This window comes from Serinus canaria, chromosome 2 (assembly GCF_022539315.1).
Source record: "Serinus canaria isolate serCan28SL12 chromosome 2, serCan2020, whole genome shotgun sequence".
Lineage (NCBI taxonomy): Eukaryota > Metazoa > Chordata > Aves > Passeriformes > Fringillidae > Serinus > Serinus canaria.
Window position 1 is genome coordinate 585,641 of NC_066315.1, and position 22,721 is coordinate 608,361.

General features: G+C 56.2%; 2 protein-coding genes across 4 annotated transcripts in view; both read right to left on the bottom strand.

Moving 5' to 3' along the window:
* SCAP (SREBF chaperone) overlaps positions 1-4,304 on the bottom strand; it is a 56,212-nt gene extending 51,908 nt beyond the window's left edge. The window contains exon 1 of one of the 3 annotated variants that reach the window (XM_050970906.1): positions 4,122-4,304. The gene's annotated coding sequence lies outside the window, so the exon portion shown is untranslated. The other 2 variants (XM_050970905.1, XM_050970907.1) reach the window with 2 other exon arrangements.
* Positions 4,305-5,728: 1,424 nt separating this feature from the next.
* ELP6 (elongator acetyltransferase complex subunit 6) lies at positions 5,729-21,953 on the bottom strand. Its single transcript, XM_009085741.4, has 7 exons — positions 21,865-21,953; positions 17,912-17,990; positions 15,862-15,932; positions 10,530-10,657; positions 9,553-9,745; positions 7,948-8,094; positions 5,729-7,434 (listed from the first exon to the last, which is right to left on the bottom strand). The coding sequence occupies exons 1-7, from the start codon at positions 21,916-21,918 to the stop codon at positions 7,306-7,308; spliced, it is 801 nt and encodes a 266-aa protein (XP_009083989.3). The 5' UTR covers positions 21,919-21,953; the 3' UTR covers positions 5,729-7,305.
* Positions 21,954-22,721: the final 768 nt, after the last annotated feature.

Genomic DNA, 22,721 nt, shown 5'->3' on the forward strand with positions numbered 1-22,721 from the left:
TCCTTCAGAGCAGAAATCAGCACCGGTGGGTCATGGTCAATAGTAGGAAATAAAACCCAAACCTGCCTGTTCAATGCAGGCAAACACATTCTGTCTGCGTGGTTTGGTGTTTATTTCTGAAACAGACAAACTCAAAACTCAAATTCATGCCCGAACACCTGACCTGCACCTTCTCTGCGCCTCTTTTTAAGGGATGTGCCACCACAGATGCTTCAGCCCACAGTTTGAGAGTTAGAGAGGACAGTAACACCTGCAGGGGTGCCCGGGATGGACAAACATTGTCCCTGGAAGGAGCTGGAGCTCCTCTCCCAGCCCTGCTGTGCCAGGTCCCTGCTCCAGCCCCAGGAGCAGACAGCAGCTTCCCAAAACCCTTCCCAGGTAAAACCACATCCACACAAACCCTCTGAGCAGAACTCTGCATTTTCCAAAGCCATAGCTCAAATGGGTTTGGGAAATGCCTCCTAGAAGAAAACCCCTCAGAAATATCTGCTGAGCACCTCTAACCACCCTGCAGCAAAGCCCAGCCAGCACTGCCAGGGCTTTCCTGACTGACTGTAATGGAGCTGGGTCAAACACAGTTTATCCCTTCAGCACCATCATTTCCCTGAAAAACACCCTGTGAAACACAAACCAGGGGTGTTCCCGTTCCAGAGGGAGGGCTGGGGTGCAGCACCAGCTGGGCTCCTGCTCAGTGGGGCTTCCACAACCTGTGGGTTTGGCAGGAAAGCAGAAGTGTGCCCTTGGCTCTCTGGGGAACACCTTCCTGTTCCCACACAGACCCAGCCAGAGCCCCAGCCCTGTTTCCAGCCTGACTCTGGAATTCTGGAGGCTCTGGTGTCAGTCACAGCATTACCAGGGATCCCCTCACAGGCAGGATGTGCGGGATGACAAAAGGGAGACACACCCCACAGTTCTGACCATTAATCATGCAATAAAAAGCAAAGATGAAGACACAACCCTGAGCATCTATTGCCCTGCATGGCTCCTCAGAAACAGCCCCCAAAGCTGTGGCCAGGACAGCCCCCATGGCTCAGGAGTCTGCACTCCCAGACCCTGGGGCTTGCAAAGGGCCCCCAGAGGGACACAGCACCTGTAAGGTGATGCACCTGCCTGGGATTGGCTTTCCACAGGTTCTGGGTCACAGCAGGGCAGGGCTGAGCACGCCACTGCCAGGGCTGCCAGCCCCGAGCAGGGACACTGGGCATCCCCAGCAGCACACACAACCAAACATTTTCCTTTCTAATCATCACCAGCTAGGAAGCCAGGCTCAGGAAATCACTGCACTCTTTCTTCCAGATGGAGAAACGATCCCAAAACTCCTCTGTGAGGCAGCAAGTCCCCAAGTCTGACTCGGACATTGTCCTTTGTAAACAAACCAGCTATTATTCCCTCATCACAATGCTCCATACAAGATTAATTCAGATTTAAGAACTGCAATCCTGCTCCCCTCTCCACTGCCCACCACGCTCTCACTCCAGCTGAATTCACTCTTTTCCTGGGAGGAGAACTTTACTTTTTCCCAGCTATGCCAAAAGGCCAAGGCTGTTCTGAGCCTTTGGGGCTGGGTCTTCACCTGAGGACACGAAGGAAAAGGCTCCAAGGTTCCATCCAAGACAGCCACCCTCAGTTCCCTGTTGGTCCTGGCTATCCTGGATGGGAGCAGTAACATTCCCAGACACAGGAACAGCAGCTGCACCACCACAGAACTGCTCATTCCTTCAGCCTTTCTCTCTCACCCCTTAATGCACTGCACGGGGGGAGAAGGGCATTCAAAGGAATTATAATCACAGATATCAGAGCCAAGGAAAGCTGCTCCCACCCCTCCTTCCAGTCCCAGGAGCCCCAGGTACCAAGGGCCAGCAACCCCTCTGTGCTGCCCAGCACAGGGACTGTGGCCCCTGTCCCCCCGAGCCCCTGGGGTGTCCTGGGGAAGGGGAGGAAGAGGAAGGTGCCTGCAGCTGCTGGCCTGGAAAGGATTCCCAGGAGCTGCTGCTCCTCACTGACTACATTGCACTGCAGGCAGGTAATGCTATTTTTGTTTCCTCGAGCTGTACCTGTTCTACTTTTTAAATTCTCATCAGAAATGGGGAAAAAAAAAAGGAGTTTTTGGTGCATAATGATCCCAGCTCTGATGCCAGACAGGCCCAGCAACCCCTTGACTGAAAACAGTGTTGAGTAACTCAGGGAGAGCCTGACTAATTCATTCATCACAGGATTCTGACACTTAAAATACTATTTAACGCTCCTGAGACAAACCCTGACTGTTCAGGGCTCTTTTGGGATGCTATATTTGAATCACGATTGGAAAAATAAGCCATGCCAAGTTGTACCTGGAAACACAGAGCTGTGCCACACGTTCAGGGAACATCCCAGGGTGTTTTCCTCTCTTCCCAATCCCAGCCTGCTAATCTCCTTTCTGCATTACACAACAGCTCGTGTAATCCCAAATTTACCACCCTAGTCCTGCCCTCACAGCTCTGCTTTCACAGAGAGGGAGCTCACGCTTCATCTCTGCCCCTTGAATGAAAAGAAACTTGGTTTGCCTTTCAACAACCCGGAAAAACACGTGGATGCTGCATTCAGGAAATTCTGGCACTGAGGCCAAAAGCGTTCCAGAGTCCTTTCCTCAGGATTCTCCCCAGCACAGCCCCACCACGGCCTCAGCATTCCAAAAGCCCCTCGCTCGCTAGGTTACAGATAATCTCAAATGTTCATTCTGACTCACACCAGGAAGTCAACTCCTAAATTTTGACCAAACCCCGAAGTCTGTGGTTCAGGGGGTGAGATAACTGAGCGAGCACAGAGGCAGGTCCCCAGAGACCCAGGGCAGCAAACCTCTTATTCCAGAGGGCTCAGTGACTTGTACAAACCCATGGAGGATTAAATTCCCAGTCCTACCGCTCCCTTTACATGCTCCATCCCCGCAATCCTTTCTCTAAAACCCCGAGCGGCAAACCCAAACCCGGAGGATCTGGTTCCGGAGGGTTCAGTGACCTGTACAAACCCATGGAGGATTAAATTCCCAGTCCCACCGTTCCCTTCACATGCTCCCTCCCTGTAATCCTTTCCCTAAAACACTCTCCTGGTCCTGCAGCAGAGATCAAGCCCTTCTCGCCTCCCTCCCTGTTCACTCGGCACCTCTGACGCCCCAACCCCTCCTCCGAATGTTGCCCAGATCCCCGGACAGGTGACGGTGATCACCCCGCGGGTCGGGCAGCAGCGAGCGCAGTCTCCCGAGAGCCCCAGCACAGAATCCTCACGGCACCGACAACCCCCGAATAACCCACCCCGGGTTCCCACCGCTCCCTTCCCCAATAACCCACCCGGGTTCCCTCCGCTCCCTTCCCCAGTAACCCACCCGGGTTCCCACCGCTCCCTTCCCCAATAACCCACCCGGGTTCCCTCCGCTCCCTTCCCCATAACCCACCCGGGTTCCCTCCGCTCCCTTCCCCAGTAACCCACCCGGGTTCCCACCGCTCCCTTCCCCAGTAACCCACCCGCGTTCCTCCGCTCCCTTCCCCAGTAACCCACCCCGCGTTCCCTCCGCTCCCTTCCCCAGTAACCCACCCGGGTTCCCACCGCTCCCTTCCCCAGTAACCCACCCCGCGTTCCCTCCGCTCCCTTCCCCAGTAACCCACCCCGGGTTCCCTCCGCTCCCTTCCCCAATAACCCACCCGGGTTCCCACCGCTCCCTTCCCCAATAACCCACCCGCGTTCCCACCGCTCCCTTCCCCAATAACCCACCCCGCGTTCCCACCGCTCCCTTCCCCAGTAACCCACCCGGGTTCCCACCGCTCCCTTCCCCAATAACCCACCCGCGTTCCCACCGCTCCCTTCCCCAATAACCCACCCGCGTTCCCTCCGCTCCCTTCCCCAGTAACCCACCCGCGTTCCCTCCGCTCCCTTCAGTGCTCCTCACAGACCCTGCCGGGATCAAAGCGGGGATGCGGGGCCGGGAGAGGAGGCCGTGGGTGCGAGGGGAAGGAGCACGGCCCGGGCCCGCCGCCCGGGGAAACGGAGGCAGGGCAGGGGTGGTGGGGGGGTGTTTTCCACGGCCGATCGCGCAGCCCCCGCCCGCCCCGGGCCCTTCTCACCTCACCGGGAAGCGGCTCCTTCCTCACCTCCGCCCTTTGACCTCCCAGCAGCCGCAGCTCTCGTGCTTCGTGGGTGGGGGGTTTTTCCGGCCTTTTTTTACTTAGTGCAGGATGTTGTGGGCTCTATTAGCTGTAAACCCGCGTTAATCCCGAGCCTCTCCACCCGTTCCCGGCCCGGTTTTTCCCACCCCCTCCCGCCCTCCCCCCGCTGCCGCCGCCACCGGGCCCCGACAGCGCGCGCGCAGCGCCGCACGCCGGCCGCACCCCCCGCCGTCGGCGTGGCCACACCCACGTCCAACCGGCCGCGCCCCCAAGAGAGCTGTTCGTCCCCAATACGGGCTTTATTTGCATGGCCACGCCCAGAACCATGAGACAAGTCTTTATTTGCATAATCACGGCCCAGTCCACACCCCCTCTTTTCACCGGCCACGCCCCCGGAAGCGGAGCGGAGGCGGCGGGAGCACGTGGAGGGGGGACAGGGCGGCTGCGGCAGCGCCGGGACTGAGACCGGCGCCGGGCGAGCAGAACCGGGCGCCAGCCGCGCTGGGCTTCGGCGGAGAGCGGAGCGGGCCTGTGCACCCGGGCGTGGCGGGAATGTGCGGATCAGGCGCTGCGGGTCTCGAGTATCCCCGGAGGGACAGGAGGAGTTGATGGCCCAGATTGGGCACGAGGAGCCCCGGAGCATCCCGGGGCAGAGCACATCGGGAGGGAGGGCCTTGCAGCGGGAGCCCTGGCTTGGTGCAGGGGACAGAGGTGACTCTGGTTCCCGGGAACAGAAGCGGGCCAGGAGCTGGGAGCACTGGGCACACGCCACGGGAAGGGGCAAGGAGCGCCCAAAAGCCAAGGGATCTGTCCTTCGCCCCTAGCAATGCCCTGCTCTCCTGCCAGCACGGTGCTGGCATGCTACAAAACACATGCCCTGCTCCTTCATCTCCGGGGGCTGAGCATACCCAGAACAGCCTTTTCAGGCCCCTTCTTGCAGCTGCCAGACTGTGACACTTACCAGCAGTCCCTGCTGCCTGCAGTTTTCCCAATATAACACATCCCCTTCTCCTAGGGACCTGCACCCCTGACCATCGGCCCCAGCCTTGGTGGGGCCTCCCCTGTTTGCCACTCCCTCCGAGGCCAAGGGAACCGTGAAGTGACGTTTCTCAGCGTTGCCCAAGCCCTGGCTAGCACAAACACCGCCCGTGGCAGCGGCCCTGAGCACGCAGCTGGTGGCTGACCCCAGGCAAGGCCAGCCTGTCCTGCCACCGATGGCACCATTCCTGACATCCACTCTCCAGCTGCCCTCCCGCAGGGTCAGCTCCAGAGCGAGGCCTCGGCGGGAGCGCGGCCGTGCCGGTGGCCTTGGCTCCGCACAGCTGCCCTGTCGTGTCCTGGTGGCCAAGGCCACTGCTGGACACTGGGCTGGGCTGCTGGGAGCACTGCTCTGGGCTGTGACTCAGTAGCCCCCACAGGCCCTATGGCCCTGTCCAAGCTCGCACCACTGCACAGTGCAGGCAGAGAGGCTCATTCCAAAGGGCTCGGATCCCGGGGAACACCCTCTGCATGGGGACATGGGGGATCAGGCCGAGGCTCCTCAGCACATTTCTGGGATACTGGCACAGAAAGAACCAGGCAGAAGGCAGCAGTGATGTCACACAGTTACAATGTCACACAGCAGCGATGTCACACAATGACCCTGCTGGTTTCAAGAGGGAGGCAGGGCCTGGGGGCCAGGCTTTGGGGTCTCTCCAAGGATAATCCTACAGACATTACTCCAATTATTCACCATTCCATGCCTGTCACAGATGCACTTTTGGCTGCTGCAGGGCCAGCAGCTACTGGTCCTCTCATCCTCCCTTTGCAAACCGTGACAGTGCATTGACCCTGGGCACTGCCAGCACACTGGGACAGCAGCAGGGGCACTGGGCACTGCCACTTCCACCGCAGAGCATAGAGAGACCCAGGGGACACCAGGGATGAGAGATCCTATAGCACAGGCATGGCCTGACTCCCCTCCCTCCTTGTGGCTTTGCCACAATCCCTGGAGCCTGCCTGGCTTCCCTGGGCTGCCACTGATCAGCAGCCACAGCCCTGAGCTTGCCAAGGCTCCCAAAACTCTAAGGCAAAGGGCATGTTCCCAAACCAGCATGGGATGGGTCACCAAGTCTCTGTGGAAAATCAGGAATGCGTCCCACTGCCAGAGTTGCTATCCCAGCTCTGGAGCTGCAAGGACCCGGCCGATTGCTCTGGACCCTCACAAGTGTGCGGGATGTTTTTATCTCCCAGGATAAATGGGATATCTCAGCAGGAGCAGCTACCAGGAGACCTCTAGGCCTGAGCTCTGCTCCCAGGATTGCCCCTGTGGCCATGGGGAAGGCCCTGTCCTCACCCAGCCTTGGGAGATGCCCATTCCTGCTCCCTGCCAAGCAGTTCCCATCTCTCTGGGTGGGAACTGGGGAGCAGTTCCCACCCAGAGATCCGCGGTTACTTAATCACTGTACCCTTATCTCACTAAAATTAGAGATTATTAATAAAAAAACCTACTTCAGCACAGGCAGGTCGTGTAACTGCTAGTCAGGATTTGGGATGAGGAAGCAGTGGCTGAGACAGGCTCCCAGAGGGGTTTATCCAACCACAAAGCCCAGGATGAGCTTGGGAAGCCACAGGGGATAAAGCGTGGCAGTGCCAGGTCCCAGCACAGCCAGGTGAGGGCTGTACACGGAGCTGTGGATTTACCAACTGCAGGGAAGCTGGCAGATGGCCAAACCTCTGCCAGCCAGAGCTGGGAGCAAGGAGAGGATTGCGCCAGGCTCCCGGACCATCCCTGCTCCACCCGCTGTGTGTCATCTCCTCCCGTGCCAGCGGCAGGGAGGGGGTGCCCCCTCTGTGCAGTGCCTGGCACCGCCGTGCTGTGCCCAACACACCGGAAGAGGTGAGGCAAGGCACACCCAGCCCACAGGGCACCCCCTGCCTGTATTTACATGCTCCCAAGGGCCATTCCTGCAAGTTCTTGCTCCCTTTCTTGGCCTGAGTGTGTTGGGAACAGGGTGGGAGGACAAAGGGATGCAGCAGGCCCCAGGCAGGCTGATCCCACGTTGGCACCACTTCCAGGTGTGTCTGAGCTTCCCTCCTGGGTCAGTTTGCTGCGCTGCTCCTGAGAGGTGCTGGTGGTGCTTTTGCAGAGGCAGGGACTGACACTCCCAGGCTCTGCACTGTCACAGTGTCACAGGACTGCAGCCGACAGCCCCCGTGCAAAAAAGGTGACGTTCCTGTCCTGGATCTTGTACTGGTAGATCTGGACCAGATCCTGCTCCGCTGCCTGCCGCAAGGACAACCTCTTGATTATCGTAATCTGCAGAGGGAAAAGAATAGGAACATTGTCCCTTTGGCTGCCCAGAGCAGCCTCACCCCCCCATGCTGGCCTGCAGGGAAGGGGGCCACTGACACAATCCATCAGCAGCTGCCTGTCCCTGTGCCTTTGGTGGCAGCCCCTGAGGAGGGATCACACAAGTGTCAGCACCCTCCCAACCCTGCAGAGATCACCACAGGCCAGGCTCAGACACTGTTTCCCCTGTTTGGGGAAACTTCCCAGGAAAGTTTTCCCTCATCCCGGGGTGGGAGAAGCCTGCACTGCAGCTGCTGTATAAACCCTGGAAAGCTTCCGCAGGTGGGGAGTCCCAGGTGCCAGGATGTCCCTGAATATCCCTGCAGAAGCAGTGACAGCTGGGTGCTCCAGCAGATCCTGGTGCCCATGGGATTACCCTTAACCACACTGCAGCCTGGGCTGTCTCCCACAACCCCAGGGCCTGCGGTGCTGTAGGTGACATGGACACGTGCCAGCTGTCCACTCTCTGCTGTGCCTCACCTGCCCATGAACATCCTTGCAGAAGCCAGTGGCCAGCCCCTCTGCCCACAGGATGAGGTCGCTGTGATGACATAAGGAGTTCACAACCAGTTCATTTTCCTCATCTTCCGAGTCCTCATTGCTGTGAACCAGCACCACGATGTTCCCCTGGAACAGGAGCAGCAGGCAGGATGAGCCCCTGGCTGGGCCTAATCCTTTAGAAGAAGGATGGGAGGGTGGCAACAGGAGCTTTTACAAACACCCCATCTAAGCTCCAGCTTGGTCTGAATCCACTGGGAAAATAACCAGCAGCTGCTAATGGAGAGGGTGGACACAGCCCAGCCAGACCCCCCCCCATGCCCTGGCTGATCCTGTGTGGGCAGCAGAGGAGGGGGGATTCTGCCCCTCTGCCCCACCCAGGTGAGATCCCCCCCTGCAGAGCTGCCTCCAGCTCTGGGCCCAAACCAGAGGTGTCCCTGCCCACAGCACACGTGATCTTTATAGTCCCTTCCAACACAGGCCATTCTATGACATACAAACACTGAAGAGCTCACTGTACATTGTGTACACACACATATATGTAACATGCAATCTAAAAATACCTCCAGCCTTTGAGAGGAGACAGCGGCTGAACCAGTCTGTCAGGCTGGGCAGATGGCACTGACTGAATTCAGAGCAGGTAAATAAAGAGGTGGCCAAAAGGCTGCAGCAATGCTCACACCCTCACAGCTCTGACAGGGAGCAAACACTTCTCCAACACATCGACTCTATTAACATCCACCCCGAGAGACTCTGCCTCAGCCCATGTAAGTCACCAGTGACTTAAAATAACACAAATTCTCAATCAATTTAAATGTACTTTAAGGCTTCAGAACACCTCAGACAGAAATAGCAAAGTGTTAGCGTGGTTTATCATCGTTTTTAGCTCTTTGGAGGTAAATATTCTCTGCAAGCAGATCATCCCTGTCAGCACATACAGCCCAACACCCCGCGCCGTGTGAAGTGCAGGGTGACAGCACCCCACACCACTGGTTCATTCCTCACTCCTGCAGGGAAGTGCCCAGGGAGGGGACGCTGCCTGTGATGGCACAGCTTGGATGTGACTGTGAGCACTTCCGGCATGGTGCTCCCAGGAGTCCCCACATCGCTGGGAGATCTCTGTAGATCATCACCCCACCCTGGGGACCAGCCACACTGGAGGGTGGTGGGAGTAGGGGCTGGTGTGCCCCCAAAGGGACCCTTCATTTCTGTCCCCTGTGAGACTCATCAGCCCCTCACACGACCCATTTCCACCCCTGCCCTCCCACACAGGGGTGTGAGTCAGGATCTCTAAAGAGCCAGGAGCTCCAAAAACCACCATTTTACATCTCAAATCCCTGTTCATACATCAGAGACACAGAGAACCCTTCTCTGGGCAGCATCTCCCAGGAATCCAGCTGAACAGGAGCCTGCACAGGTACTCAGGGACCCACACAACTCCCAAGAATGACCCCAGAGCAATGATCTGAACTCCTTGGACAGCCACAGCCTTTCGAAAACCTCAGCATGGTCAGACGGAAAGAGAAGATGAAGCCAGGCTTTGCTCTGGAGGCTCTGTGCACAGCCAGAGCCCAGGGGCAGCAGTACCTTCAGCTGGCAGCACACACACACACGGCAGTAGTGAATGAAGTCCAGCACAGCCACCGGGGCAGCCCCCAGGCTCAGCAGGACACTGAGGTCATCCACCAGCAGCACCGGGCCCTTCCAGGAATCACCACCAGTGGCACTCAGGGACACCCGCACAAAGTCAAACAGGGCTCGCAGGTCACAGGGGCTCCCGCTGCAAGACATGGAGGAGGTGTCAGGGGCTTGGCACCGCGTGTCCCCCTCCTCACCCACAGACCCAGAGTGGGGATCACCAGCCTGCCCCCTCCCTGCTGTCTCCACTGCTGTGACAGCCACCTCCGCACTGCCCTTCAGCCCCTGCTCCTTTATACCTGCGTGTGCTGAAACCCTCCTGCCCTGCTGCAGGGGTCATGGAATGGTTTGGGTGGGAAGGAAACTCAAAGCCCATCCAGTGCCACCTCTCTGCCATGGCATGGACACCTTCCACTATCCCAGGCTGCCCCAAGCCCAGTCCAACATGGCCTTGGAAGTATTTGGCCTTTGCTGAGCTTCCAGGGAACATGGAGAAAATGACATGGGAATAAACCCAAAAGCCAGCATGGATAAAGCAGCACTTCTCTCTTGGATAAGAATAAAACTCAAAATAATGAAAGAAGGGAATAAAACCACTTGGCTGGGGTTTCATTTGACACAAACCTGTGGAGTGCTGAAATGAATGTTCTTCTACACCTGTGACATGCTTGGCAATGAGGCTGGGGGTGGAAGTTCCCCTAAAATTCTGGGAAGGGGGACAGGATCCCCCCCTGAGCAGCAGCGAGGGACAGGCCAGGACACTTAGGGGGATGTGCACAATGTTGGTGTTTCCCTTCCCCTGGTGTCCAGCTGAGTCCTTGGGCCTTGGAGGGGAGCGCAAAAGGCAGCAGGAGCCAGTCCTGGACCTTGGGCGGTGCCCTTGGTGGCAGCAGATGTGAGGGGGAACACTCCATGCTCAGGCTCACCTCAGAAACTGCAGAGGACTGGGCTGTCCTGGCTGCTCCTCCTCCCCAAACAGGAGGTCAAGGCAGGACTTGAGGCCCTCCAGGAAGACAAGCTGTCCTCGCTCCTTGGCAGCTGCCAGACTGACTCCCTGGAGAGAGGAAAACATTGGGTTTCAGAGTGAACACTTATGGATAATGGTGCACACAGGTCGACAGCCAAATTTTCATTCTTGTTTGAATCAAATCTTATCTAAATGTGCTGATAAAGTCAGTGCTTCAGGGATGAAATGGGCACTTCTGTTACAGCCACTGGTGGTACATCGACTCTTCTGTACTTTGCCAGGAGATAACAGAAACACACTGTGATTTGGGGGCTCAAAGGTCCTGGAATTCCTTCTGGGAAGCCAGCTTGGTGTGCAGAGGCAGGGAGAGAATGGGCCAGGCTTCTCCAAGGGCCTGCTGTGAGCAATTTCTTCACCTCTCTCCCTGGGAGGTGAAAGCTTTTGTTATTCACTATCTCCAGATCTGTGGCAATGAGGACTCCTGGCACAGCCCACGCAGCTGAGCCTGGCACGGCCTGGATCTGGAGCCGTGGGCTTGGCATCCCCGACACTTGCACAACACCTGGAGAGAGCAGCCAGGGCTCCCATGGGAAGCAGCCTTGACTCCACTTGGAGGAGGAGGAAGAGGAGAAGGAAAAGGAGGAGGACCACAACAAAGGCCTGGGGCTGCAGCTCAGACTCAAACTCAGCTAGCTCACAGCCCTGCCTGGTGGTGAGGCCAATGGAGAGCCACATGCTGGGAATGTCCAGCTCCAACAGAGACATCCACAGCTGCAGCAGACATGGAGAAGGCTCCAGCTGGAGATCACACAATTCTAGAAAGGTTTGGGTTGGAAGGATGTTTAAAGGTCATCCAGTTCCATCCCCCTGCAGGGACACCTTCCACTGGACCAGGCTGCTCCAAGGCCTGCCAAGGGCTGAAGGAGCTGGCGGGGCTCAGCCTGGACAAGAGGAGGCTCTGAGAGACCCTCTCACTCTCCTCAGTTTATTCTCAAAAAGGGTGGTTAGGCATTGGAAGGGGCTGCCCAGGGCAGGGGAGGAGTCACCATCCCTGGGGGCATTCAAAGTCTTGTGAATGTGGCACTTGGGTTAGAGGTAGCCTTGGCAGTGCTGGGAGAGATGAACACAATGATCCTTGAGGGCTTTCCAACCTCACTGATTCCATGACCATGTACAGTACAATTATTTTCTGGAGGATTTGACTAGGTGACCTTTTCAGGTGTCTTCCAACCCAAACTATTCCATTATTATCTTCCCAGGCTCAATTTTGCAGCACTGTATCACTCTGTAACATGGATATTAAGAATAATCTGAGGCCTGACTGAACTCCATCTGCTGGCATCTGCTCCCTGCTTTTCATGGAAGCTGCTTGGACTCCCAACCCTGGGAATCCTGCTGCCTGAGAAGAATGCTTCCTCTATTTTCCTTCTACTCAGCTGGGAAGGAACGAATGCCTGAATGCTCACTCCCTCTTCAGACTCCCCCTATCAAGCAATAGATTTTTTTGGGCACTACCCCTCAGTAACAGCTTCAGAAATAGCAGCATTATTGGGCAATTCTGAGCACACACGATGGAAAACTTCCTAGCCAAGGACAAAAGCACCTTTATGTGGCAGGTGAGGAGCAGGGAACAGCCAGCAAATACCTGCCATGCCATAAAGAAGGGCTGGGCTGCACTGCAGCATCACATTCCCTCACATACCCCATTCCCTCAGGGATTTCTGCAGCCCATAGGACTGGGAACCTGCTGAAATGCTGTGACTAAATTCACTATTAATATCAATAATTCAGCAACTGATTTTACCTTTGCTTCAGTCATTTCTTCCTGCACACACAAAGTCTCTGTACCTCAGATCTGCAAGAAAAGTGTCCCTCCTTCAGAAGGGAACTCAGTGCTGTGACACCAGGGCCTGCCTGGGTGACAGAGAAGGGCCACAGCAGCCAGGGACAGGGTGCCTGTGTGTCAGACCAAGAATTCAGCCCCCTCAGTGCCATGCCATGGACCCAGCAAGTCCAGCTTTATTTTCCAGCTGGGGAACAGGTTCCAGAGAACTCACCCACTGCAGTCACGTGCCACAGCAAACCTCTGCCTGTCTCCTTGCTGGCAGCCCACCCCGTGTGACCTCTGGAAGCAGCACAGGAAGCATCAGACAGCTTGGAAAAGTGGGATAAGTGCTCAAAATGGCCAGTGGCATCTTTCTGAGTGCACAGCCAGGACTGATATCCCCAGAGCAGAGCCACGGCAGTGGCCAGCACCCAAACAGCCTGAAAGCTTTCACTGTGAGCCAGCATCCCGCTCCATTACCCTGGAGCACAGGACATTATCTCTGGCACGCTGTCAGCCATCGACCCAGCCCAGGAATGCTCCTGCAGCAGCAGCTCAGCTGCTCCTGTCCCTCTGGGGAGCTGCTGGAGGTGGTGCCCCCCGGGCTGCCAGCAGTGACAGCCCCTCAGAGCAGAGCTGCTGCTCACCACTGGCCATTCCATACGGGAAGGCAAAATGCCTGAGGGACAGAAAGAATGGAGTGTGCAAAGCAGGGGGAATGAGCTCATCAGCAAACACAGCTGGGGGACAAAGTGGGGCCATCAGTGATCAGGCCACACCACATCCTCCAAGCTGTGAGCTCGGAGAAGGGGACAGGAGATGGGCATCAAATGGGGACAAATCTGGTTTTCCTGTAAAACTAAACAAACTTTGTACAAGTGAGGGTGGGAACACCAAGCTGGCAGGGTGCCCTGCTGCTGTTTGTCCTGATTTAGCCCTGCATGTTCTCTGCAAGGTCAGGGCCAATAACATTGACAGTGCCTTAAAATGAAGTGTGGGTCCTCAGGGAAAGAGGACACAGGCAAGAAAAAAAACAGGGAAGGTTTTTCCTGCAAGTAAAGATACATCCCTGCACTTAGCTAACACGTAAGGAAGTGGTTTGGGACTTGTAACACCTGGTACACTGGGAAAGCAGCAAGTCCCTGGAAGCATCACTTCAGCTGTGTATAAATATTCACTTTATCACCACCCATCAGTGCTACAAGTGTCACTGTACAATTCACCCTGGCTCCAGGAGCCTCCTCCTGGGGCTAGGACTACCCTGCTCCCAACAGAAACTGGGGCATTGCTCAGTTCTGAAGCTCTTCCAAGTGAAGGCTTTCCTAAGGGCATAATCAGTCACAGAATCACTGAGGCTGGAAAAGTCTCCTGAATCCATCCAGCCCAGACATTCCCCCAGCACTGCTAAGGCCACTACCAACCCATGTCCCCAAGTGCCACTTCCACAAGGTTTTTAAATCCCTTCACCAATGGGGACTCCAGCACTGCCCTGGGCAGCAGTGCCAGGGCCAAACCACCTTTTTGGGGAAGGAATTTTCCCAATATCCAACCTGAACCTCCCCTGGCAACCCTTGAGGTCCCGGTTCCCTGGGAGCAGAGCCTGATCCCTCCAACTGCCCTCTCCTGTCAGGAGTTGTGCAGAGCCACAAGGTCACGCCTGAGCCTCTTCTTTTCCAGGCTGAGCCCCTTTCCCAGCTCCATCAGCTGCCCTGGCTGCTCCAGCGTCTTCCCCATCTCCATTCCCTTCCTGGACATGCTCTGTCCTGTACCTGGGGATCAAAAAACTGCTCCCAGAACTGGAGGTGCCTCAGCAGTGCCAGCACAGGGGATGGGTACTGCCCTGGGCCTGTGGCCACACCATTAGTGCTCTCCAGTAAAGATCTACAGCAGCGAGCTCTTAAGCAAATTTAAGAGTGAAACTACCATACCTAGAATCACCTTTTCTGAGCCTGACGTGTTCATCTGTGCAAAGAAGGATTAGAGCAAAGGGAAGATGTGATGGAAACTTGGATATAAATAACTGATGTTGCGACCTCCAGCTCCTCAGAGCTTGGGAGGAATTCACAGCAAGGACCACAGGGGCACCTATGAAGCTGCAAGGCAAGAGTGACTCAGAGCTGAAAGCAGCTCAGCCTTCTCGGAGCTATGCTTATCACCTCCTTTGTGGCAGCCACCTTTTGTTCGAGTATCAGACAGCAAATCGCCCCCATTTGCATCGCACGTGCGCTCCAGCTAATCCTCCTGCTCTCTCCCTCCTCAGCCTCCCAGCCAGGGAGATGTCAGCAGCTCCCATTAAGTGTACACTGGGAAATCTCGGCATCAGGACACACCCTGACTTCAGAAGCAGGCAGGGATCCCATATTTAACCGCTGGATTTCCTCCCCACAGCGGCTGCTGTGCCCCATTTCCTGCCCCACTCAGCAAGTTTCCCCCACGATTTCCTCCTCTCTGCACCACAAAGGCCAGGACAGCTCTGTACTCGAGGGGGTGGTTTGCTCAGCCAAGGGGATCGGCTCTGCAGGGGAATCACACCTTGAGTTACAGATCCGCGGGGAACACCGTGTTAGCTCAGCCCACTGCATGTACCCCGGGCCGCTGATCTCCTTTAATAAGGTAAAACCTGAGCAGTAAATAAAATACAGTTGTTTAGCAGCACCATGTTTACAGTGGGCAATACAGTACCTGGTTCCTCAGCACCTGGGAGTCTTTATGAGCAGCAGTGCTGCTGGGATTCACAGCAGAACCAGAAGGAGGAGCAGTGAAGCTCTCATCCCTTCAGCCCTGGAAGGTCACCTGCACTTCCCACCTGGAGCATTTCACCTTGGAGTGTTGTACAAAGAGCTGAGTGAAGCAGTTTGGAGCTCAATGTGCTGACACACAGAATTACCCTGCCTGCTTTGTCTCTGTTTCCTCATTTCAGGGAACACATAATCCTTGTCCAACTCAGCATGGGAAGGAAATCCCTAGGAACTTACCTGTGGCTCCTCACGGAGCTCAAAGGGACGGCTCAGCCCAGAGGCCAAGCAAGGCACACAGGTGCCCTTGTGACTCAGCCCTGCATCCCAACAGAAACCAGAGGACAGGGCACAGTCACCTCAGGAGCTCCTGCAGGGGTGCAGGGGTCCTGGGAACACTGACACCACAGGATTTTCCTCTCCAGGGGATTAAGGAACCTCCATCTACCAGTCTGTGCCTGCCTGGGGAACAGTGATCCCCAGCAAACACTTCCAAGCACAAAGCAAGCAGATGTCCAGCTCTTGGCAGGGCAGAGCCCATGGGCACCTTGCAGCCAGGTTTCTGCCCAAAACTGCTCTTTATCCCCATCACAGGAGCACCAATGCTGACTGTCCCCATCAAGACCTGGAAACATTTGCTCACACACAGTTCCAGTTCCCCACTCCCATTCCTTCCCACCCAACAGAAACTACCTGGACCTATAATAATGAATCTATGACAAGAGACTCACCAGCTTCTGTGCCACGATGCTGTAGTGGCTGAAGGACTGGAGCAGGGCCACAAAGCAAACCTTGCAGCCAGCTGGGGAGGGACAAAAGCACACATTAGCAGTTCCACTTTGCAGCTGACATTATCAAAGCTCATAAATCACAGCAGCCAGGCCACAGATCTGTCTGGAAGGACCTTGAAGTGATTCAGGTCTAGACAAACCTTCCTTTGCTTTCAATTTTCACCCTTCTAGAGGATATCTGCATTAGCAAAAACATTAGTTTAAAAAGAGAGGAAAAGAAGGAAAAAGATGACTTTAAAAAGTGTGAGACCCCTTTTCTGCCTCATGCCAGGCCAGCCTGGGACCTCCTAACCCTGTTTGATGGTGTGACAGTAAGGAGGCAAAGGGCCAGCTGTGACACTGAACTACTGAAACCACAGACATGCCAAAAAATCCCATTTTGGCTCTTACAGGGCAAGTGACCTTGACTGGAAAAACACAGAACAGGGAATTGTGTCAGACACCTAAATAAAAAGTGATTTTGGAACACAGTTTGGGTATGAACATGACCATGTTTGTTGGACATGGATTTCAAGTAGAACAAGTCAATGGCCCCAGATAACCTTCACATCTCCCAAAGGTTTTGGGCACCAAATGGACAACATGGGGGTGCTGCAGACAGGGAATAACTGCACCCAAGTCCTGGGCTGGAGGGGGGCAGGTGACAGCCAGCACAGCTGTCCTGAGACACATTAATATCCCACAGGGCTGCCCACCCACCAGGGATGGAAGGCTTTTCCCAGGCACACAGGCAGCTCTGGACGTGACTCCCAGGGCACTGCTGCCCTGCAGCGCCAGTTCCCAGGGCACTGCTGCCCTGCAGCACAAATTCCCAGGGCACTGCTGCCCTGCAGCACCAGTTCCCAGGGCACTGCTGCCCTGCAGCACCAATTCCCAGGGCACTGCTGCCCTGCAGCGCCAGTTCCCAGGGCACTGCTGCCCTGCAGCGCAAATTCCCAGGGCACTGCTGCCCTGCAGCGCCAATTCCCAGGGCACTGCTGCCCTGCAGCACAAATTCCCAGGGCACTGCTGCCCTGCAGCACAAATTCCCAGGGCACTGCTGTGGAGCAGCACCAATTCCCAGGGCACTGCTGTGGAGCAGCACCAATTCCCAGGGCACTGCTGCCCTGCAGCGCCAGTTCCCAGGGCACTGCTGCCCTGCAGCGCCAGTTCCCAGGGCACTGCTGCCCTGCAGCGCCAGTTCCCAGGGCACTGCTGTGGAGCAGCACCAATTCCCAGGGCACTGCTGCCCTGCAGCGCCAGTTCCCAGGGCACTGCTGCCCTGCAGCGCCAGTTCCCAGGGCACTGCTGGGGACAGGACATCAGCAGAGCTCAAGGCAGGGCCTGGCAGGTCTCTCTGAGCCATTCACACTGCTACCAACCCACTTTCTGTGGGATTTCCTTCAGTTTCCCTCTGTTCCATTAAGCACAAAATATTTCAAAGCAGGGTGAAGCCCCAGTCGAGGCAGTGGAAGTTCTGGGGGCACAATGTCCTCATGCCATGCCCTGCCCAGCTCCCTTTCAGGCCTGACAGTACCAGAGCTGCTGGGCCGGTGACTGTGCCAGCAGAAAGCTGGAGGAGTCCCTCAGTCCAGTGCCTGCTCTGCAGGGGCCAGGAGGTTACTCACAGGAGAAACTGCTCCCAGAAAAGTAATTAGACACCTTGCCAGGCTCTGTTTGTTTCTTGACTCATTCTGAGCTTATCTGTTATTAATTGGTCCTGATATGTGTAATTACATCATAAAAATGGAAGCAGTGAGAGAAGTGCAGTGAACACCTCCCTGTCAGAGCCTGTGTGATTTACAACCATTGCCACAATCCATGATGAAACAAGGTGCAGAATTATGGGATGTACTCACAGAGTAGTCCCAAGAACAAGTCAGGACTAGGACCCATAAATCCTCACCCCAAAACTGTGTGTATCTGGGGATAACTCACACACACACAACTCAGCAAGCCTGAGGGAAGCTCCGACGTGCCCCTGCCTCAGAGAGTGCTGCTGCTGACCCACCTCTGAGGTAGAAGGAGAGGAAGTGGTGCACCAGGAAGCTGCCATCTGTCCGGGTGTCTCGCAGCAGGGTGAATTTACCCTGGAAAAGAAGAAGCAAAACAACAGAGTAAGGTGAGGGCACAAACTGCTTTTGGTAGACAAGATGTTGGCTCAAGCTGCAGGAATTCTGCAGGTGCTACTCAGAGGAAGAAGAAGACAAGGAGAGCTCCAGCTGCCTGTTTACGAAGGGAAGCCATCACTTCCTCCAGACACAGCCCAGGGGGAGGCATCTGAACCACAGCACCGCCAAGGCCTGAAAAGCCCTCTGAGCCCACCAAGTCCAACCATTAACCCAGCTCAACCGTTAGCCCAGCACTGCCGAGCTCACCACTGAACCACGTCCCCACATGCCCAGCGTTGCCACGTGTCCACCAGCTGAAAACCCTTGTGCTCAACTGTGAGCCCAGCTGGACCCCCACGTCTGTGCCCAGCAGGTGCCACCCCCTGTCCTGGACGTGCAGCACGGCGCACCCAGTGCCAGCACACAGAGTCTCTGGTGCTGGACACCATCAAGGGGGTTCTGGGCAGTTTCCACCTCCCAGCCTTGTGCCCCTCTCCTCCAATTCACTGGCATCTTTCTTCTCCCAGTGGCAGGGAACAACAGCCACTCACTCACTCACTCACTCACTCACTCACTCACTCACTCACTCACTCACTCACTCACTCACTCCATTCCCAGCCCATTCTCCCCCTGCCACAGCCAGCATTGCCAGTGTGTTTCAAATGTCAGCACCCCTGGAGCTGCTCTTCCTCCAGCGCCTCAACAGCCCTCCCCGATCTCCTCTCCAGGTTTACTTCCAATATGCCACCTTCAGTGTAGAACACCTTGTCACCAAAATTCTGTAGTGCAGCAGAGCTCTCAGCACAAGGTATAAACCTTGTTTTGATCAGGCAGGAAATTAATTCTGTTCATTAGTGCACACTCATTATCAGCCCCAGCTTCATCAAGGTGTTTGTTTCCATTAAAATCTTAGGCAGGATGTTTCTTTAATCAATACAAATCATAGATGAGCTGCTTGGAAACACAAAGAACTTATCAAAGTGGGAGGTTTTTCTACTCCCAGGAACAGAAAAAGCCTTTCACAGCAACGAGCCATCCCCACACAGGCAATTCCCAAGACATCCATCAGCACAAAATCCCCGGTGCCTAAAGCCTAAAGCAGAGTGAATGGAACAGCAAACATTGAACATGACTGCAGGGCATGCAGAGCAGAGGCCAGGGCAGGGAAGCTGCTTTAGTTCAGCCAGTGTGAGAGCTCTTCCCCCCAGAAGAGGGTTATGCCTCAAAGGCCACTGCAGTGACAGGGACACCGCCCCAAGACATACCCTCCACGGAGCAGACCTATGCTCAAAGAGCACAAACCCAGACATTCAGGGGTTTATCTTCTGCAACTTTCCCACCAGAGCCCTGGGAAGAGCAGGCTGAGCACTCCCTGTGTGCCCTCCCTGCCAGCTGGCTCCCACAGGCTGTGCCGGCACGGTGGGGTTTGTCACTCCGAGCACACAGCACCATTCCAAAGGCAAAGCCTTCCTGGAGCATCTTCCCCATGAAGCCCAGCCCGTTCTGCCCATGCTCTGCCCTCATGCTCTCAACACCTGTAGGCTGAGGCAGAAGCTGCAGTGCTTGCCAGGAACTGCCAAAATCCCTCGGCGGGGCAGCAGTGGGTGTCACAAGCCCACGGTGACACAGCAGGCACAGACACAGCCACACTGGCAGCAGCTCCCTGCACCCAGCAGCCCTGCGGGGACATGCCCTGTCAGCTCGGGAAGCGGCAGGGCCCGGCTGTGGAGCTGCGGAAATCGGGCTGGCAGCGCCGGGAAGGTCAGGCCGGCAGAGGGCTGACACTGTTACACAGCGGGACTCGGCCGGCTGGGTATCCCAGCACACGGCAGGGAATCCCAGCACACGGCAGGGACTGGCTCTGCACAGGGATTAATGACACTGAGGGGGACCTGCACACACACCGGCTCCCCATTTACCACCAGAGTAAAGCAGATTTAGCTCCGTGAGTACTGCAGGAGGTCATTCCCCACTCCAGCACTGGGAACACCGCTCCTGGGCAGGCAGCCACCCTGCCGTGACACCCAGACTGAGGGGAACCCACAGTGTGTGCTGGGATGGGAAGGGCCAACTCAGTCCGAGGGAATTCCTCACACAGACAGAGCCTTGCTCAGCTCCTGCTCTGGCTGCCAAGCCCAAACCCAGGATCTTGAGGCCAAATCTTGGGGTTTTGCTCTGTGGAATTTCCAGCTCACATCAAGGTGAGCTCCTTGCCTCAGAACCAAGCTCATGGATGCCCACATTCCTGCTCATCCCACAGCTCCACCACCAAAGTGTCCTCTCCATACTTTAGAGCACAAACTCCACCAAGCACTTCTCCCTTAGTGTTTCACGTGCATTAAAACTCAACACCAACCCACAGGAACCACAGGGCTTTGGGACTTTGAACACTCAGACCATCCTTTACTAACACCTCCACCAGATCTGCTCTGAGCCTCAAGGGCACCATCCCAAATTCCCCTCAGTACTGTCTCCCCATCAGCACTGCCCCATCCAGCCCGCCTGACAAGGAACGACCTCAGAAGTACTTTCCAGATCAAGGAGAAACCTCCCCTATTCCCATCACAACCTGGTAGTAGGGCAAGGGGGGAATTTGGAGACAAAGGGGGAAACTCATACTTATAAAATAAATTATCACCCCAAACTTGCTTTTATTATCTAAGCTCATAACTGTCAGGGAAAATATAGAGTAACACATAGCACACGGATAATTTATTAATAACTACTGATGACACCAAGCTGGTGGTGTGGTCACACATCAGAGGGAAGGGATGGGGCACCCAGAGGGACCTGGAGATGTTGATGGAGTGATGGAGTGGGTCCATGGGAACCTCTTGAGGTTCAACAATGCCAAGTGCAAGGTGTTGCACCTGCGTCAGGACAATCCCCAGAATCAGCAAAGGCTGGGGGATGGATGGATGGATGGATGGATGGATGGATGGATGGATGGATGGATGGATGGATGGATGGATGGATGGATGGATGGATGGAAAACAGACAAGCTGCTGCAGGGCTGGAGCCCGTCTGCTCTGGAGCCAGGCTGGGAGAGCTGGGAATGTTTCCCCGGAGAGGAGAAGGCTCCAGGGAGAGCTCAGAGCCCTGCCAGGGCCTGAGGGGGCTCCAGGAGAGCTGGAGTGGGACTGGGGACAAGGGATGGAGGGACAGGACACAGGGAATGGCTCCCACTGCCAGAGGGCAGGGATGGATGGGAGACTGGGAAGTGTTCCCTGGGAGGGTGGGAAGGCCCTAGAATGAAATTCCCAGAGCAGCTGTGGCTGCCCCTGGATCCCTGAAATGTCCAAGGCCAGGCTGGACAGGGCTTGGAGCAGCCTGGGATGGAGGAAAATGTCCCTGCACAGGGCAGGAGGTGGGACCGGATGAGCTCTGAGGCTCCTTCCAGCCCAAACCACTCTGGGATTCCATGACTGACATTTTACCGGCACAGCTCCTACAGACAGAGAGGGTGTTTAGTTCCTGCGTGACTTCATTAACACAAAACCTTCCTGGAAAAGCTGTATTAATGAATTCAGTGCCCTAAATGACAAGTAGCTCCAGACCAGCTCCCCAGCTCCCTTAAATTGGGTTTAAGGCCCAGTTCTGTGTTTATTCCCCGCACAGGAGCAGGAACGCACGGTCACACCGCGGGAACAGAGCTCGGCCACTTCCCAGTCGGAGTCGGCGCCGTGAGGGGCGGCGGAGAGCCGGGAACGGGAGATGGAAGGGCCGAAGACGGCTCAGCTCTGGCACCGGCCGCAGCCGCCGCCTCCGCCTGCGGAGGCCGTGCCCCTCCCAGCGGCCGTGCCCCTCCCGGCGGCCCCGACCCGTCCCTCCCGCCCTCTCAGCGCCCTCTCACCGCGTCCGGGCGCTCCGGGGAGGCCCCGAGCAGCTCGTTGAGCTCCGCGAACATGGCGGGCGGCGCTGAGGGGCCGCGCAGCGCGGGAAGCGCCGCGGTGCTGCGCATGCGCGGGGCAGGGGGCGCCCCCTGCTGGCGGGGTGGGGCCGGAGCCGCCATTGCCGCCCCCTGCGGACCCGGGTGCGCGGCAATTAACGGGGCTGGATCGCTAATTAACGGGGCTGGATCGGCAATTAACGGGGCTGGATCGGCAATTAACGGGGCTGGATCGCTAATTAACGGGGCTGGATCGGCAATTAATGGGCTGGATCACTGATTAGCGGGGCTGGATCGCTAATTAACGGGGCTGGATCGGCAGTTAGCGGGGCTGGATCGGCAATTAGCGGGGCTGGATCGGCAATTAGCGGGGCTGGGCCCGCGTCCCACCGTCAATTAAAGCGGCTCTATCCTCACCCGTGTGGTTAATTAAAGTGCTAGATGGGACTGGTTCCCCATCCCATCATTAATTCATGGGGCTGAATCCTCATCCCATCATAATTAACGGGGCTGGATCCCCATCCCATTGTTAGTTCATTTGGGCTGGATCCCCATCCCATTGTTAGTTCATTTGGGCTGGATCCCCATCCCATCATTACTTCATGGGACTGGATCCTCATCCCGTGATAATTAACGAGGTTGGATCCCCATCCTATTGATAGTTCTTGGGCTGGATCCCCATCCTGTTGTTCCCAGAGGCACACCCTGGCTCCCCATCCCATCATATTAACAGGGCTGGATCCCCATCCCATAATAATTCACGGGGCTGGCTCCCCATCCCGTTGTTAGTTCATGGGTCTGGATCCTCATCCATCATTAGT

Coding starts and splice junctions, on each gene's coding strand:
- ELP6 (XM_009085741.4), bottom strand. CDS start 21,918: ATGTTCGCGGAGCTCAACGAGCTGCTCGGGGCCTCCCCGGAGCGCCCG. Junction 17,991..21,864: donor CCCCGGAGCGCCCGGACGCG/GTGAGAGGGCGC, acceptor CTTCTTTTCCAG/GGTAAATTCACCCTGCTGCG. Junction 10,658..15,861: donor GCATCGTGGCACAGAAGCTG/GTGAGTCTCTTG, acceptor TCCTCTCTCCAG/GGAGTCAGTCTGGCAGCTGC.